The 18,999-nt window shown below is 42.0% G+C and overlaps 1 protein-coding gene across 1 annotated transcript in view; it reads left to right on the forward strand.

Annotated features, from left to right (window-relative positions):
- LOC310676050 (amine oxidase [flavin-containing] B-like) overlaps positions 1-18,720 on the forward strand; it is a 60,695-nt gene extending 41,975 nt beyond the window's left edge. Inside the window, exons 10-17 of the mRNA XM_083437364.1 lie at positions 4,309-4,362; positions 6,023-6,080; positions 6,788-6,885; positions 7,680-7,791; positions 8,627-8,689; positions 8,934-13,657; positions 13,967-14,289; positions 14,326-18,720. Coding sequence (XP_083293490.1) covers positions 4,309-4,362; positions 6,023-6,080; positions 6,788-6,885; positions 7,680-7,791; positions 8,627-8,689; positions 8,934-9,089 — 541 coding nt within the window. The 3' untranslated portion in view covers positions 9,090-13,657; positions 13,967-14,289; positions 14,326-18,720. The remainder of the gene's footprint in view (positions 1-4,308; positions 4,363-6,022; positions 6,081-6,787; positions 6,886-7,679; positions 7,792-8,626; positions 8,690-8,933; positions 13,658-13,966; positions 14,290-14,325) is intronic.
- Positions 18,721-18,999: the final 279 nt, after the last annotated feature.

An 18,999-nucleotide genomic window follows, 5' to 3' on the forward strand; every position in this document is an offset into this window, starting at 1 on the left:
ACCTATTTAGTCTATAACCTGCATACCTTTTCATATGTTATGTAGAAGTATGGGAAGAGAAAGAATGGGTCCCTCATTCTTTCACACATTTTTTGGTAACAGGCAAGTGTGGAGTTTCTTGTTTCCTGTATACTGTATACAGTGCATAAGTTGTGCCCACCAGGTGTCAAGTGCCCTTGGGCACTTCCATGAGAAAAATCTATGCTTCCCCTTTTCCACAATGTCATGGAAGGAGAGACACAGTGAGATGGCTGGTGTTTCTGTGTTGTCACATCGCGTGGAAAGATGCTACCTGACAGAGTCTGCATAAGTCTTGAAAAAGGACTTTATTGTTGGATTCCAAGCCTTTATCAGGAGAAACCGGCAACACTCCCAGGCACCCGGCTTGGAGTCCTGTTGACCTCCCGGTCTGCTCTTCTCTGCAGGGACCAGACAGAGGTCGCGATAGGCGATCCTTCTCAGCGTGAGAAGAACACACCACTCTTTCCTGCCCCCCCCCCGGCAGGGGAAAGAGATAAGACAGAAACGTATTTACATGGCTTTATTCCTGTCTTTGCAGTGTTACAGAAAACATGTCTGCTCTCATCAACCTCCAGCAGATGACTCCACAAGCACTTCCTGTGCAGCTCATATTACACTCTGAGCTAATTCCGGTGCTGTCTGTTTCCCACAGACACTCCCAACATCACATGACATTCCCAAGCAATCAGCTTGCAGCATCATTGCTTCAATATCGTAACATCCTCCCCCATTTGATTCAATGTGTGCTGCGAGCAAAGCTTGACCCAGAGAAGAAAACAAACAGTTGTTATACATATAACACTCCCCTGTTGTTTCAGTTCCACCCTTGGAACTACCCGCCACTGGATTCCCCAGTGTACCTCTCTGGTTGTCTGATTTCCAAGGAATGAGTGCATCTGCATTTCCTTGGCTAGGGAATGTAGTGTTACGTTTAGCAACTCCCTGTTGTGTCTCTGTCTCTGACTTAGACACAGCTTTAACCTGTCTTGAGTTGTCAACAATAGTAACACATGCTACCGCTGAGTTAGCAAACTCAGGACTCTTTGGAGAACCAGTTCCAATAGTAAACAGTGGTTCATCCTCCACCTGTGAAGGTCTTGCCATTGTGTGAGATTTCCTCTCAATGACTGTGTCAACTGAGCTCTTCGAGCTATCACTATCACTCTCGGTACCACTGTAATCAGCAAAATCATCATCATCATCTGAACTGTCCTCAGTGGGAAATGTGTGAACAATTTCTCTCTCCTGTTCAGGAGCACTCTCTAGAAATTTTGTGAGAATCACTTGACCAGATTCAGACAAAATTACTCTGTAGAGACCCTTTTCATAACCCACAAAAATGCCTCTGGCATTCTTTACCCCATCTGGAGTTTCTGTTCTGACTTGAGATCCAAAAACCTTAAAATGCGCAACAGAAGGTTTTCTGTGGAACAGCTTTTCAAAAGGAGAACATTCCATAACTTTGGAAACCTTTCTCACCCAACAGTAACAATAACATGATAGAGCTTCAGCCCAAAACTCATGTGGCAAATGTGAACTCAGCAATTGCGCCTTCATCCCATTTTGCAATTCTTTGTTCACTTGCACACAGACACTTCTGTTCCATGCATCTGCTGAAACAGCAATCTTGTGCCTTATTCCTTTCTTATGCAGGAAATCCTGAAAATCCTGTAAAAGAAAAACTGGCTTTTCATCTGTGAAAAGACAATCAATGTTAGCATCATGAATACTCTTAACCTTCTCACAAAACTCTTTAAACCTTTCTAAGGCTTCTTGTGGTTTGTTCAACATGTAAATCCACACATAATGAGAGAAATAATCTACACACACAAGATAATATCTTGCATTGCCTCTAGATGGTGCTAGAGGACCAATCACATCAGCATACACTCGCTGAAAAGCTTTGGTTTCTCTCTTCTTCTCCTGGACGTTTTTCGTCATACCTGTAAGAGAAGTCATGTTAGACTCAGAAGCATTACATTTTATGCAATCACTTTCATCAAAAGTCAACAAATACAGTCCATCTTTCTCTCTGGCAGAAAGATACAGCTCTCCATCTTTGAAGATTTTGCAGCTTTCTTCATCATAGGACAATTTCAGTCCTTTCTTTGTGATCTGCGACACACTCAGCAGATTGTACTTTAAATCAGGAACCAAGTACACATTGTTTATAGTCAAGTTTAGACTTTTAAGATACACAGTCCCAAACCCGATCGCTTTCAGCTCCTGGCCATTGGCCAGTTTCACAGTGAAGCTTTGCTTCTTAAACGTTGAAAACAGTCCTCGGCGCGACGTCATGTGTTGCGTGCAACCCGTGTCAATAACAAAAGCGTTCTCCATTGAAATTTCGGCTTTTGTTGACAGCAATGCCTTTTCAGGTTTCACCTGGGACTTGGTACGACTTTTGCCTGACGCCTCAGGCTTTGCAGAGCTACCCTCAGCTCCTTTCTGTTGACGTGGCTTCTTACAGCTCCGCTGAAGATGCCCAGTCTGTCCACAATTAAAACAACGGACAACATTCAAAGCAACAGCCTGTTCTTCACTTGCAATAGCAGTGGGGGTGTCAGGATTCCGAGCTTCTCTCCCCCTGTCTTTGACATCTATTGCAGCAAGTCTGTCCCTTTCATTCAGAACGACTGAACAGATTCTTTCCACCGTTAGATCGGCCGCTGGTAGCGAACCAAGCTGACTTGCAATGGTTTTATAAGTCCGATTAAGGCTGTTAATAATCATGAAGCAGAATATCTCTTCCTGTAGAGGGAAATTGCATTGCGCCATCTGCTGGCGTAAGAATTTCATCTCTGTCAGATGCGCTTGTACATCTCCATCAGGCGCTAGCCTTAGATTGGTTAGCTTCTCAAAATGCAGCAACGCTGAAGAACCAGCATCTCTTTGATGTATTCTACGCAGCGTTTCCCAAATCTCACGTGCGTATTCCAAATCCTGAACATGCACGAGTTGATCATCTGAGATACACAGAATTATGGCCGTCCTGGCTCTGACATTCTGTGAATTCCAACCTGGCGTTGGTGCAGGAGGAATGGGGTTCTCAATCACCCTAAAAATCCTCTGATTCTGTAGCAGGGCTTTCATCTTTACTGACCATGAGGCATAATTGTCATTAGTCAGTGGAGGTGGGTAAGGTAAGCCTCCCCCCTTCTTGGTATCCATTTTGAATCCAAGCCTCAGCTCTCACTCTCGAGCCTTGTAAAATCCAAGAGTCTATTGGCACCTGGCAGCTCTGGAAAGTCCCTCCAAGAGCAGTTAGCCAAAGACAAAACAAACGCTGGAATGTTTACCCAGTGTTTTTCCAGCCTCTTCACAGTCCCAGCCTCTTCCGGTGGCCAGTGAATTTCCACTTCCCTTTCAAGCTAACTATCTCCGAAGTAGCTGAAAAGATTGACGTCTCGTTGCTTAGCAACTGGACATTCCAAGCTTGAACAACAAGCTTCTTATCTATGCCCTGGTATGCGAAGTATGTGGCTCTCTCTCAGTGCCGTTTTTAATCCAAAAAAACAGCTTTTGTGAACCAGAGAATCTTCAATCTGCGTTCACCCTTTTAGCCCATAAAATCAGCATACCTTGGGGGTTCCGTTGCTCGGTAGCTTATCAGCAAAACTGATTGCTCCGGTGCTCTGCCGGTCTTGCAGTTTCCATCCGCCCGCTACCATATCTTCCCTTATCTTCTAGCAGAGGATGAAGTTACGATCCACCAACCTCTTTCGCTGCTTTCATGGAATGAAACCATCCTCTGCTACCAGATGTTGGATTCCAAGCCTTTATCAGGAGAAACCGGCAACACTCCCAGGCACCCGGCTTGGAGTCCTGTTGACCTCCCGGTCTGCTCTTCTCTGCAGGGACCAGACAGAGGTCGCGATAGGCGATCCTTCTCAGCGTGAGAAGAACACACCACTCTTTCCTGCCCCCCCCGGCAGGGGAAAGAGATAAGACAGAAACGTATTTACATGGCTTTATTCCTGTCTTTGCAGTGTTACAGAAAACATGTCTGCTCTCATCAACCTCCAGCAGACGACTCCACAAGCACTTCCTGTGCAGCTCATATTACACTCTGAGCTAATTCCGGTGCTGTCTGTTTCCCACAGACACTCCCAACATCACATGACATTCCCAAGCAATCAGCTTGCAGCATCATTGCTTCAATATCGTAACATTTATGACATGATTTGAAAACCACCGGCATCATATGGTCTTAATCTAAACTATAATTATTATTGATTCTATTGTGATGATAGAAGTAAGAGTCTGTTCTATATTATTGTATTTTAGTTTTATCCTTGCTCGGAAATGCAGAAAATTGACTCACCTCACCGCGGAGGAAAGGTATGAACAATAAACCTCTGGATTTTTTTTTCTGGCAGCCCAAGATGTTCCTTTCTTTCCATTCCCATATGGACTTCCCTGATTTTGTATGTGAGCTATAACTGGTCTGTGACCGAAATAATAAATTCATTCATTCATATGGTAGTAGAATCAGTGGAGACTGACTCACTAGGGCAAGTGGAGCACTGTTCCACCAGCCTCAACCAACCCTCGCCTCCCTTCTTTCTTACTTACAGCCAGACCAGGTGGTTGCACTGCCAGTCAAGTTCCTCCTCCTTACTCCCAGTGTTGCCCCATGTAAAGCTCAGCAGCAAAGACCTTTATGCGCTAACAGGTCTATGCAGCTGCTTAAACTTTCTTGACAAGCCATTCATTTTATTGGGTTTTTTTGGGGGGGGTTATTGTTTTGTGTTTTGTTGTGCTTGTATATATTGTGCACTGCTTTACATCTTTTATATGAGTTGGCAGCATACAAATATTCTTTGTAAATAAACAAATAAATGATTCGGCTGCAAATATATTTCATATAGGTTTTGACTCCCAGGACAAAATGGAGTCAAGGAAGTAATGATGTTTTTGATGGTTTTGATGGTCTCCAAATTAATGCTGTTTGGTATTTGCTAAGTTTAAAGTATTTCATTCGGTACGTAGTTACTACAACTCCCGAGTCCAGAAATTGATATATGAAATGCACAGTCATAACATCTATGACAACCTAGTGCGAGAGGGTGGGCCTGGAGTCAGCCTTGTTCTTGCAACAGATGATGAGCTCTATGGGCGGGGGCGGGGGAGCTCCTCCTGCAACAGTCTTTGTGTATGTTGGAACATGTCCAGAAGACCCACCAACGATGCCTTGAAGCTTATTTCCATGCATGGATTCCACACTCTGCCTTTGCGCAATTTCAGTATGCACCCAATCAGTTTCTGGGAGTCATTTGTGTAACTGGCTCATAGCAAGCACAGGGGATATGATACAATTCAGCCTGTACAACAGAGCAGCCTGTTATTCATTTTTTAAAAAGTGAGAATCCCACTGATCAGCCATTGGGTGGGGAAAGGAAAGGGGGTCATTTCCATTTGCTTGTATCCTCCTATGAACAGGCAACTGGCAAAGCTTTGTTTTAGCCTTTTAAAGGAATTGTTCCATGCATACAGGCCCATCTATTCAAACTGCACACATAGGATCTGTTTGCACATGTGGCTACTCAGCAGGGCCATCCAGAGAAATTTTGCTACCTGAGGAAGAGCAGAAAAGGCAGAGTCTCCAAGGCTGGCCAAGTTATTTTGGTACCCAAGGCAGAAAATCCCACAAGCACCACTTTCCCTTCCCTCACTTTAAAAATGCAACAGTAATGTTTGCTGCCTGTTTGTGACACTCCAGTAAGCTGCCCCAGGTTGCAGTCTCACTCAGAAGGCCAGCAGCCTAACAATAGGGCTAGCCTTGTTGCTGCTGATGTTGTATGCAGACTGTGTGTGGGGTGGTGGCCCCTAGCAGGCTCAGGCCCATGATGTTTATGAGGGCCTTTAGAATGTATAGCACCAATCCCTGTAAATATTAATCTTAGAAATTGAGGTGATAAAATCCAGATTCAGAGCAAACTATAGTTTGTTTCAGAAACGTAAGCTCAGCAATATGTTTTTTCTTGTATTTCTGCTATAGGAAAAGAAGGATCTGTGAGCTCTATGCAAAGGTGTTGGGATCCCAGGAAGCCTTGCATGTAAGAGGATAATATATATTGTTTTTATTAATGATTAGCTCTGATGATACAGCTAGCAGGGCATCATGCATTCTCCTCCTTTAGCAGATGAATCCTAGTAATTTTTTTTGTATGACAATACTCTGGCACCAAATCTTCCTCTGAGGCCCCAGGACAGTGCTTGAACATCTTTTGGAAGATTTATAAGACTAGTCATCTTGGATTAGTTTTCTGAGGTCATGGTCCGTCAAGCTGGACACACAATCCATGACCTCAGAAAACCAGTAGGTTCACTTTGAGTGTTGGTATTTGGGAATATTTCACATGTGGATCTCAGTCAACCACGTGAGGGTTTTCAAAGATGTATTTTGCATTTCAATTTTTTCAAAGATGGACTGAGAACAGTAAGCACTTGCTATATTTTTTTGTACCTTATTATAATACATTTCTAAGAAACCTTTAACAAAGCAGTGGGGCAGAGCGGGATTAAAGTTTATGTGTGTTACCCATTTTCTTTTCTCTTTTAAAGTATTTTTACCTACACTTTTAAATGTGCTACCTGACCTGTATTTTCAAATTGGAGTGGCTTTATCTGTGTAAATTTTGAAGTGACATGAGAAATCACTGGGTATTCCTCACAGATCTCTGAAATAAGTTTTCTGATTTTTTTTGTTTTGTTTTTTAAGCTTCCTCTGTTACTTTTAACCCTGTTAACTCTGCCTTTCTAGCCAGTGCACTATGAAGAGAAGAACTGGTGTGAAGAACAATATTCTGGGGGGTGCTATACAGCCTATTTCCCACCAGGGATAATGACTCAGTTTGGAAGGTATGTTAACAATAAGCAAGGATGTTTCATTACAGAAAGAAACCTGAGGAGATTATAACATCTGAAATACAATTCCCTAGTTTGTGATTACGCGATGATTGGCAGGAGGTTGCATTTGTTTCAGCAGTTAATAAAAACTGTAATCGGATTCATGTTTTGTTGGCAACCATGCCTTTAATGAGTTAATTAGCGCCAAACAGCTCAGCCCTATGCAAGAGATCCCAGGAAAGTGTGCATCCTTAATTAAAGGGGTACTAGAACGTCTAAGTGTTGGTGAGAGTTTGCAGGTGTTCAGTAAAAGTAACTTCCTCACTCAAGATAAAGCATTTATTATTTGGAAATATCTTAAGCATATTCTCTGAAGCAAATGTTTTATGTTGCTACTTATATCAGTGCCATCAGCCCAGAGCATCCTTGCATACATAACAGCTCTGATTAACATTCAGTTACAACCCTTGAGTTTATAATATGTCTCTAATAAATCAAAGTAGTAAGCTAACAAATTACGTAATTAATGTTGGAATTCAATGCCTTTGCCCAACAAGGGTGCTCTGTATGTGAACTCAGATTTCTGTGCCTTGAAAACTTTCTGTATCAGAAGACTGTTACTCAATTCTAGTCACCTTTCCTCTCCTCATAAAGGATTTCATAAAGTTGGGAAAGGGGGCCAGAAGCAATCTGCCATAGGTTGCAATGCTGATGTGGTAGAATGATATTAGGAATGCTCTTGTCTCTGACTTACGTTTAGAGAAATGGGTCCCTCATGCTTTCCATATTCTGTGCCTCTTTTAAAGGGTAATTCGTGAGCCAGTTGGGAGAATCTTCTTTGCAGGCACTGAGACGGCTTCAGAATGGAGTGGTTACATGGAAGGTGCAGTGCAGGCTGGAGAGAGAGCCGTCAGAGAGGTACAGTGAGTCCTGAGTAAAAAGGCCTTGTGAGGCTGCAATCCTATACTCACGGATCTAGGAGTAAGCCGCATTGGACTCAATGGGCCTTTTTTCTTTCATAGGGGCATATAGGATTGCACTGCTGATATGTTTGAATAAAGGGCAATTGTATTTGCTGGTTAAAATATTTGTATTCCACGATTTGGCCAAGCAATTTAAGAGACACCCATTAAAAGCAAATAATCGACAAAAACAAACAAGCCACCAAAGTCAGTACATAAAATCACAGAAGGAAGGGTAGTGGTGGTCAAATGAATCCCAAAATGCGACAAAAGAAAGGAAAATGGACTGGAATTCTAATAAAGTGGAGCCTCCCTTGAAAGAGGGTTGCAAAACATGGGTGCCACAACTGAACAGGCCCTGTCTTACCAGCTGGATCTCTGATGGCTGCAGACTGCTGAACACATTCTCTGTTTGTAACTGTGCTTAAAATAATGCAATACATTTTAAAATTGGAAAGAGAGCTTGAAATTGGATATTAGGGATTAGGGCAGGCCTGCAGTATTTTGGACTATTCCCAGGAAATAGTCCATTTTAAAGTCAGTTGAAACTTTACTTGGTTACAGATGCAGTATTTATTCCCATGGCAGCATCTGTGGGGGCAACGTTTTGCCTAGCTTGTTTTGATATGCCCTTAAATCTTGGACCTTTCTGATAAATTTGCATTACGTGTGAATCTCATTTCAGAAAGATCTGAAACCTTGGTGTGCATTTAGTGTATAATTTTCGGGAAGCCTTTACCAAAGTATTTGGAAATAAAAGGAAGCCATGTAAATGTTATCTTCATTTTTAGATATTGCACTCAATGGGGAAGATTTCGGAAGCAGAAATTTGGAAGTCAGAACCAGAATCACTCGTAAGTTTGCAGTTCTTCCTTTAAGGTGAAATAGTGCTGCATTATTATTAATTTTATCAACCATTTTGTGACATGCTATATACAGGATCTGTAACTAACAGTGAAACCTGTGCATGTTTTGTCACAAGCAAGTCCTGCATAATTCCATGGCTGTTAGTTATACCCAAATAGATGTGACTGAGATTGCCACCTAAGAAGAACTTCACATTTGCCTTACACTAATAGTGAATGTTCTTTCATCCAGGATGTCCCAGCCCTGCCAATCACTACCACCTTTTGGGAAAGGAATTTGCCTTCTGTACCTGGACTTCTCAAGTTGTTTGGCTTCTGTGCTCTCTTGACATCAGCGACTGCAGTAGGGCTCTGCACATTTAAAAGGGGACTTCTGGTGAAAAACTGAAAATTGATCTGTGAATCTAAGAAGAATTGGCAGATGTGTGTGCATTTGCACGATCATTTTACTCTTGCCAGGTAGTGATGAATGCAATTCTCAATTATCCCATGTATTTCTCCTATGAAACTTTATCTTGCAAAAGGGTCCAATATGTATTTCTGAGGCCAGTACAAAGTGGGCTGATGCTGTTGTTATTATTTTGGGGTGTTTTTTTAAAGTGGTCTGGTGGAGCCCAGTGTATTGCCATGACGTTTTCCTTTTTTACAAAATCAACTACTATGTTGATCTCACCACAGTGGCAAAGCAAAAATCATTGCACAGTGGGAGAAAAGTAGTTGATCGAACATTTCCACTGCCTCCAAATGTTTTGGGAGAATGAAAATTAAACGAAGAGATTATCTGAGTGAATCAATTCCAGGGTCAACATTCTACACAAATTTAGGGGTCTATTTCTTCAGAAGTACTTTTTGGTTTCTGTTCTTGGGGTTTGTTTGTTTTTTTTGCAGAGAAGGGTTGCCAAAAAACTGGAAGGGGTCTCTCTCTCTCTTTTTTTTTTGAGGGATTCCACACTCCATGGCACATTTTCTAGAACACATAGGCAACCTACTATTCAACCATGTGTTAACTCCGAGAATGCAAGAGCAGTTGCACCTGCGTGAACCCAACAAATGAAAACACACATTTTAAAGGCTTGAGTTATGTGTTTGCAAATATTTTATTTTACATGGCCAAGCCTTAATCTGGTCATTAAAAATACCAGGACCAGATTAAAGCGTGCGAGGGGGTTGGGGAGTATTGATGCTCTTGGGACTCCTGGTTAGACACCCTCCCCCTTGTCACTTCCTGCCTTTGACTTGTGGCATTATGAAGAACTAGGAATGTAGGAAAAGTGTAAATCACTACGCACTCAGATTTGGACTTTCCAAAACAGTATGTGAATCGGAGCACAGTTCCCTGCATTTTTGTGGTGCAGTTGTCCAATCAAGCAATGTTCACAATAATGCAGATATTAGGAGGAACATATTAGTAAAAAAAGCTAATATTTAAAATGCAGATGGGGAAATAGGTTTGTTAAAAAGTGTACATTAGCATAAAGTTGCATAAAACTTTCGTGTTTATTAGGAGAAATTCGCTCCAACATGCCTGTGAATTTTCATGAGTATTTCTTAAAACATGGCAAATTGCTGCAAAATGTTGAGAACTGAATTGAAGACGGGCGAAATGTGAAACCTGAGAGAACCAAAATGGACACATCCTTCCATCCGAAGAAGGAACCTATCAACTCAGGCTAAATACAGGTGCAAATCCCAGTTAGGGGTCATTTCCAGTGTTGCTTTTCCTTTCTCATGTCTTTGGCAGTACAAATCAGGGAATAAATTACCAAAGATGATAATCTACAAGGAGCAGCCATATACTGAATCAGAAAAGTGGTCCATCTAGCCCAGTAATATCTACCAACAGGTTCTGGTTCTTAAGTAGATGCCCAACAACTTAGATCTTTACGCTGGAGGTGTAACCTGGGAGCTTCTGCAGCCAAAGCCTGCTCTCAGCCAATGGCCTCTCAAAACAGCATTGTGATGATTATCACATGGAACTTGTTGACACTGTTTTGTGAATAGTGAAAGATTCCTGCCTGTCATCTTAATCTGACCACTGCAGTGTTATGAAGACTTGTGGTACCCTGAGCATTTAGAAATGCCTGGCATTGTGAGTAGCTGAGGAAAGAAAACTAGTGCTGCACTTCACGCAGGGAGGGGGCCAACGTGAACTCCAGCAGTACGTGGGCAAAAGAGAGGAAATGATATTGAGATGGACAAAGAACTGTGCATGGTACAAGAGTGAAGCTCCCTAGATAATTCCCTTTTAGAGTTTTGGTTTCTAAAAACACGCAGGCATCCAAACATTTCTAGCTTTTCTATATGAGCACTGGACACTTGACTACAACTTCTTATTTCTTAAATGAAACCATGATTTTCAGGATCCGAGCTTCAGCAATAGATACTTGATTTTGAATTTTGACAACCATACCATATGGAAAGGTATCTTAAAACGTAACATGGAGTCCATGTCTACCTCTGAGGCTATGGGAAAGGTCCTTTCAAGAACCGTCATCTTGAAGATCTATTATTTTAAAAGTGTATAAAAATGATACTAGCTTTCTTTTGCACTCGCTGGATTTGCAGTAGGAACTAAATCTATGTTTACTTAATCTGATATTAACATCCTCGTCAGGTTAAAATGATTTATTATTTCTATGTGTGAAAGTGCTTCTGCTTTGGTTTCTAATGAGATGGCACACAGGAAGTACACTGTGGGAAGGGTCTTGAAGCCCATTTTTCACCTACAAAATGGAACTGCAACATCTTGCTGCTTAAGTAGCTCCAATGAAATCAAGACGGCCAACTAGAATGACATTTCAGAATGCCAGATTTCAATCTGTTGGGAAATCTGTTGCTTGCCTCTGGCAAGAATTAAGCTGTTTCTCTGTGCTCTGGCTATGCAGTGTGCCACTGGGAGCTGAAGACATCAATTTAACTTGAGAGAGCATCTCTAAGGAATTTGAAAGACAGAGGAACAAGCTATAGGACAGACATGATGTTTCTTTTGTGGTATTATGGGAGAGTCATATACTTACCAAAAGATTTCCAAGTCTTGGAGTTGTTCTGCATTTTTTTTTCTAAACCAGGATTACCTTTTACTAATGACATTGTGACTCCCTGGGAGTTACATATGTATATTTATACTAACTTCCAAGTTGACCATACCTTGACCAAAATGATATGCCAAGGTTTATTAGTTTTTGGCCTGATGAATTTACCATCCTCTTCCTCTGGGTGGTGTTATGTTTTTTTGTTTCTATTCTTTGTACAGACTTAGGTTTGTTAACAGTACCCCAGGGCTGCTGTTATTAAGATATTTCCCCTTTTTTCATAATGGATCACTTTTCCACAATTTACTTGCGGGTACAGAGGAAATTTTAGGGCAGTAGCCAGAACCTGAGGGGGCTCCCAAGGCACAGCAAAGTACCTTGTTGCACACTGTGGCCTCCACCCCTGCCCCCTTTTCTTTTCCAGGTGACACTATTGGAGGCTGTTTCCATGTTCTCATAAGCTTCAGAGGCAGTTTTCAGGCAATTGAGGGGCAGGTTTTTAAGTAGTAAATGTTGGTTTTGGGTAATGAGAATTCAACCTGTCTATGTGTGGCCTCTCTCCTGCCCAGCCTTGTGGCTCCTGGCTTGAAATTGAAAAGGTTTAAAGCAAAGGTCATTGGTTGGTTGTTGGGTTTCAACTCCCACCAGCCTTAGCCAGCATGGCTAATAGGCAGGGATAATGGGAGTTGTAGGCCAAAAGTTCTTTACCTCTAGCTTAGAAGTGTACTCTTCCCAGTTTCAGGCAGTGGAGGAATATTGTCTCAGCAAAGGGCTGAAGCATTATGAAAGCTGGTAAGGTCTGTTCTGTTCCCATCTCCCTGGAAGACCTGGCTGTGCTCCATTAAATGACCCTTGTGGTGTTCTGGAACTATTGTTGTTTGTTTACAAGATGGAAGAGATGGAGATGCTGCTGGAGCTTTGGAACCCAAGGAAAGTGGAAGGACCACATCCTCAAGCTGGGATGATGTAGGAGGTGGTGCTAAAGATTTCCCCCGAGTGGGACAGCCTGTATATCCTCATCTTCCTGAAGGCTGTGCTGGGTTCTGGACCATGCCAGCAATTCTAGATCCTTCCCTTTTTCTCACAGAGGGAGCAAGCACTGTTCAATTGCTTCTTTTCATCAATCAGAATGTGCTTGGCTTTATCACTAATTAGAATCTGTTAGTCAAAACAGTGGTGAAGCTAATTCCATTTTAATTATTAAAGAAATTAGTAATTCAAGGCAGTATTCCTGTGCACACTTACTAGGGGCTAAATCTTACTGAATTCAATTGAACTTTTTTTCTTAAGTAATAATAATTCCTCAAATGTCACTTGTCAGATTGATATTTTCTAAACAAGGAACATTATGGTAATCGGATGTCAAAGTCTGATTATTATTTCACCTGAATGCAAAAATGTATCACACAGTTGAGTCTTTGAAGGCAAGTCTGTGATAATAACAGGTTGCAGAGTCAGATCACTGGTCCATTTATCCCAGGATTGCCCACTCTGGCTGGGAGCAGCTTGGAACTGAATTCATTTTAGCTACAGGTGCCAGAGACTGAACCTGAACGTCAGCATGCAAAGCATCTTCTCATCCACCAAGCAATGGCCTCTTCCCCTCAGGGTCTGTCATGAAGCATTTTACATTTGTGCTTCATAGTTCATCCTCTCAGAGCTTTGCCACGGTCCAGACATCTTTTGGAAGCATCATAAACACTTGTCTTTGGGCTAAAGAGATGGGACATTAGCTGTGTGTCTCTTTGCTATCTGCGTTTGGTTTTTGCTTTGTTTTGTTTTTTTGGTAACGTATTAGACATTATAAAATATGATGCGATGTGACATTTTAGCACGGTGAGTCTTCCTGTCAATAATGTGAGGCGGGGTCAAAGAAATGACCAACCTGAGGTCACTTTATACCAGGCATGGGGCACCTCCAGATGTTAGAATCATAGAATCATAGAATCATAGAGTTGGAAGAGACCACAGGGCCATCGAGTCCAACCCCCTGCCAAGCAGGAAACACCATTAGAGCACTCTTGACATATGGTTGTCAAGCCTCTGCTTAAAGACCTCCAAAGAAGAAGACTCCACCACACTCCTTGGCAGCAAATTCCACTGTCGAACAGCTCTTACTGTCAGGAAGTTCTTCCTAATGTTTAGATGGAATCTTCTTTCTTGTAGTTTGGATCCATTGCTCCGTGTCCGCTTCTCTGGAGCAGCAGAAAACAACCTTTCTCCCTCCCTCCAGATGTTGCTGAACTATGAGTGCCATCAGTCCCAGCAAGCACCAGCAATAGTCAGGGATGATGGGAGTTGCAGTTCCGCAGTATCTGGAGGGCCAAAGGCTCCCCTATACCTTGCTTTATACACTGGTTTTGTTAGAAATTACAAAGACTGGAGAGGAAAGAGGTATGAGACCACAGAAGCTCTGGGTTTCTTCCTATGTATAACTTGGATGTCAGTGACGGCCATTCAGGTAGTATGAGAGGATCTGTAGCACCTGTAATATTTAGTTTATAGAGAGGAGGGGACGGTGAGCATACAGCTGTTTGTGGTTTGTTCTGCTTTAGTGTCCCATCAGCATCATAAGATAGGGCAAGAGACCAGACTTAATAAAGAAGCATTTCCCTATACTGTTGTGAGTAAGCATGCAGCCCTAGGAGTATTTGGCAGAACTGAGGGAGGCGGGGAACAAAGACAGCACATTTTATGCAAAATGTAATTTCCTTTACTGCACCCCTTTCCCCTGTTCTAACTAAGTTATGATGTAGCAGTCACATAAATTCACCCATCAGGCATGAAAAAGTGGGTTGTGAATTACTTTTTGATCATTTTCAAAAAAGCACTCAAGCACTCTCAACAATCCTCAGCTCTTCCATTTAATCATTCTTTTCCACAAATGTTTTGTTTCCCCGCTTTCTTCAGTTCCTCATTTCTTGAGATAAATGAGAATGTGGAGATTTTTGGGGGGGAGAGAATGCAACTGCTTTTCAGAAACAGAAATCGGTTGCACATTAAAGTCTTACCTCTGGTCTGGAAGTTGGCCTATGAGATTTGGTGGATGAATGATCCTGCCTTTAGGCAAGAGGTTGAACTTGCTGAACTTCTGTTCTTTCAGCAACATTTCTTGGAAGCATGTCCCACATATTTCAATATAACTTTCTTCTACATCCATCCATGAATGGAAACAGGTTTCTGGGCATGAATTTACACTAACAGTATAAAAGGTTGCTATGGGAAAACCCCAAGCCAACACATGGTGCGGGTACCACTTAGCTCCAGCACCATGCAAAGAATTTAAAGTGCCTGCCATCTCCAATCACCTCTTTAGCTGAGGAGAAAGCAAGAACTGGGGTCAATACAGGGATGATGTTTTCTTCAACCTTCTTATCTACCAAGTGATTAATCTTTCAGAGCTGATAAATGCTGATCATACCTAAGATAACGTGGGGAAAGGAGAAGAGGAAGGTTTTACAAGCCAAATACTGGGCACTCAGCATGTTGCAATTCCCACCACCACCACCAGGCTAGGACCAACATCTTTAACAGCAGAGTGTTTTATTCTCATGAATTTATAAACTTCTCTGAGAGTTCAGAACCAAAATCAGGGTCAGATGGGAGAAGGAAGATCCAAACTGTTAAGCTGTCACCTCATAAATTGCCTGTGTTAGACTTCAGAAAATGACAGCATCTTAATCTTTTGAGGTGTGTTTCGTTAACTTACAACCGACTATTTTGCATCATACTTTAACTAGCATCCTATTTCTTGTTTATGGACAAAAATGTGTATGATGTCATACAACATTACAGGAAAAGAACACAGAGGTTGCCTTGCTTGGATCCTCAGAGGAAATGTCCATCTAAGGTTGTACTCTATCAATGTGTAGTGCAAGCCTGCATATGTCTGCTTAGAAGTAAGTGCCACTGAGTTTGGTGGGATTTACTCTGTGGTCTAAACCACAGAGCCTAGGGCTTGCTGATCGGAAGGTCAGTGGTTCGAATCCCCGCAACAGGGTGCTCGGTCCCTACTCCTGCCAACCTAGCAGTTCGAAAGCACGTCAAAGTGCAAGTAGATAAATAGGTACTGCTCCAGTGGGAAGGTAAACGGTGTTTCCGTGTGCTGCTCTGGTTCGCCAGAAGCAGCTTAGTCATGCTGGCCACATGACCCGGAAAAACTGTCTTCGGACAAACGTTGGCTCCCTCGGCCAGTAAAGCGAGATGAGCGCCACAACCTCAGAGTCATTTGCTACTGGACTTAACTGTCAGGGGTCCTTTATCTTTACCTTTTTAAGTGGATATAGGACTGCAGCCTCCATTGGTTAGCTAGGTGCCTCTGTGGAGCTTACAAGAAGGGCATGACAGAGATTTCCCTTCACACTAGGAATTTAATTACTTCCTCTGAAAGGCATTATAGGACTGTAAGGCACACAACACAGCATGGAGTTTGAGGACATTTTTAAGTAAGTGCTTGTTCTGTGCAGTGTCACTTGACTCTCTGCGATATGTGATTGGAAATCTGACACAATTTTAAACCTGCACTTCACTGATTCAGTAAAGACAGCGTGTATGCTGCTATGGCTACAATATTTTTTAATGAATGTCTGGGTCAGTGTTTTATTTGACCAGGGTGCTTATTGTAAGTTAACCCTAGTGGCATAGTTTTGATGGGCCTTGTTGAGACATATCGCCAAAGGGTGTGTGTGTGTGTGTGTGTGTGTGTGTGTACATGCCCAATTCTGGAATGGGCAGCAGGCTACAATGCCAGCATCTTTTGAGGGAGACAATCCATTCATCACTTCATTTGTTTATTGAGGGTGTGTGTGTGTGTGTTGTGGATAATGAATACAAATATTTTGGCATAGAGTTCATAGAGCCATACCCCACTGTCAACTGCAGTACAGTGGTACCTCGGGTTACAAACACTTTGGGTTACAGACTCCACTAACCCGGAAGTAGTACCTCAGGTTAAGAACTTTACCTCAGGATGAGAACAGAAATCGCTCGGCGGCAGTGGGAGGCACCATTAGCTAAAGTTAAGAACGGTTTCAGGTTAAGAATGGACCTCCAGAATGTATTAAGTTCTTAACCCGAGGTACCACTGTACTCAGATCAATATGTCAAATTGTGGGAAAGTGACACTTAGGACATAGTGAACTAAGGACTCTGTGCACCACTGATGTCGATGAAGGCTGTTGAATAAGAGGAGCACGGCAACATTTCACTGTATCTTTTCTGTAAATGACTATGGTGTTGCCCTACAGGATAAAGATAAGGTTGCAAAAACTGGAGGGGAAGGAACATGGAGAGCCCAGGAGACAATGAAGAGAAAAAGGTGCTGCTAAGTGTGCACTAATTGCCCCTTATATCAATGCATTTGAAAGCCATTGTATCTGTTCAAATGCTGCAGAGCTGTAACTATTGTATTACTGTTTTAAATGTCAAAGGGGTGAGAAAAATCAGCTGTTGCACTTGGCAGTGAGAATTGGTGCATAGTTCATTAAAGGGCCCCTCTCTGCACTGAGTCAGATGAATATTCTGGCAATACCCTGCTAAAGGCTTTAGAAACATTGTCATCTTTGCTGCAAGATGTCCTGTTCCAAGATAACACCTGAATTCTAATTATCAGCGGAAATCAAGCAGATTATTAAGTGCTGGAGAGAAGACCAATGCCAACATTTTAAAACCGGTGACCTGCTCGCATAGAGATTAACTTAACATACTTATAAGCAGCCAGCTTCAAGTATGTCTACTCTTATCTGTCTTTGAGGTCTGATCCCTGCGTGTCCACACTGGGTTGAAGTTGTACTGGCTCCAGCTGATCTGCATGGGGATCTGCTCTGCAGGGCCTGTATGAGCAATGCTATCTGCATGACACATATTTATTTCAGTGATTTTAACTAAGTTTTCTCTGGTAGGAATATCCTGGCAGCAGATATGAAGAAGTGCAGAAAAGGTTGCAATACTGTGATATCTGAAGAACATTTAGCATGCATCTCCTAAAGGCTGGGACACTAAAAAGCTGTCCATGAGTAAAATTTCAGTTTTTCAAACTCAAAAAGTAAACTTAAAAAACTTTATATGCATGCATTCTGGCCACAAAAACACATGCACATGAGAATTAATACATCCACGGTCTTGGATGTTGGCCTGTCCAAATCTGCAGTGATTTTTTAAATAGTGGCTCACTTTTCAGAAAGGTCCTCCATGCTCATTAACACTCTCAGAAAGAGAAGGACTCTACTTTATCCTAAAGGGATTGACTCTACTTCCTCTAGCTGATTTCATCTTCTGGAAAGTCCCATTCCCCCAAGAGGTTCAGTTTATGGAACTGAAACTAGCATAACATTAGTCTAGAATATTACTGTGCTATAAGAACTATGTCCAGAGGCAGGCTTCTAAAGTTTAAGCCTATTTTGAAGAGTGGAGAAATAAAATATTTGCTTCGCAGAAAAGGAAAAATTACAACACACTAGGAAAGTGTGTGCTTAAAAACTGGAAGAGCTAATCCACAGGAGACCTGGGCAAGTTTGAACAGTGCAATTAAAAGTTAACAGTTCTCCCTAAGTAAATGTACCCATTGATTAAACATAATATTCCTTCCAGCATCTTCTTCCCTGAAACCTTATTAATGGCTGAGCTTCTGTTCCAGTGGAAATAAAAGTGAAAATCTTCAAAGCAGGTTTTTATAAAGGGGGTTTTAAATTAAATAAATTATACTGACCTAACCTGCAGCTGAGCTTTCTTCTCCTTTGATCACATACTAGTACTAGTCGTCGTATCTGTTTTGTACAAGTGTAACATCACAGTATCGAGATATGGATTCAGTCAGTCATGGTTTGTTTGTGCCTTACATGATTGTGGCGTTTTCTTAAGTGCCTCTGTGGTGGCTATCTCGTCTTGAGTCCCTTATTATGTTCCTTTTTCTGTTCTAGATATCTTTATCTGGCAGCTGTGAACCTTTTTAAAAGTTCAACTCAAAGGAATAAACATTGCCACACTGAATGTCTTTTGTTGTTTATAATTGTTGGCAGTCCCTGCATTCCATCGGTGCATTGATTTGGTCAAGGTGTAAACACAGGGTGATGTTGGAAAAATGCCCTGGGAAGGCTGCAAGCTTCCCAAGTCTTTGGAGCGTCTCTCCGGTGGCTCTCTCTGGCTGTAAATCTCCTTCAGTCCAGAGTAGCTAGTAATAATCGATCCTTCTCTCCTGAAAAGAGCACGCCAGTCTTCTGGTATATCATGGTAGAAAAAAGATTCAATTGTAGTTCTAAAACTACTTTA

The sequence above is a fragment of the Podarcis tiliguerta genome (assembly GCF_965153285.1).
Source record: "Podarcis tiliguerta genome assembly, chromosome: 4".
NCBI lineage: Eukaryota > Metazoa > Chordata > Lepidosauria > Squamata > Lacertidae > Podarcis > Podarcis tiliguerta.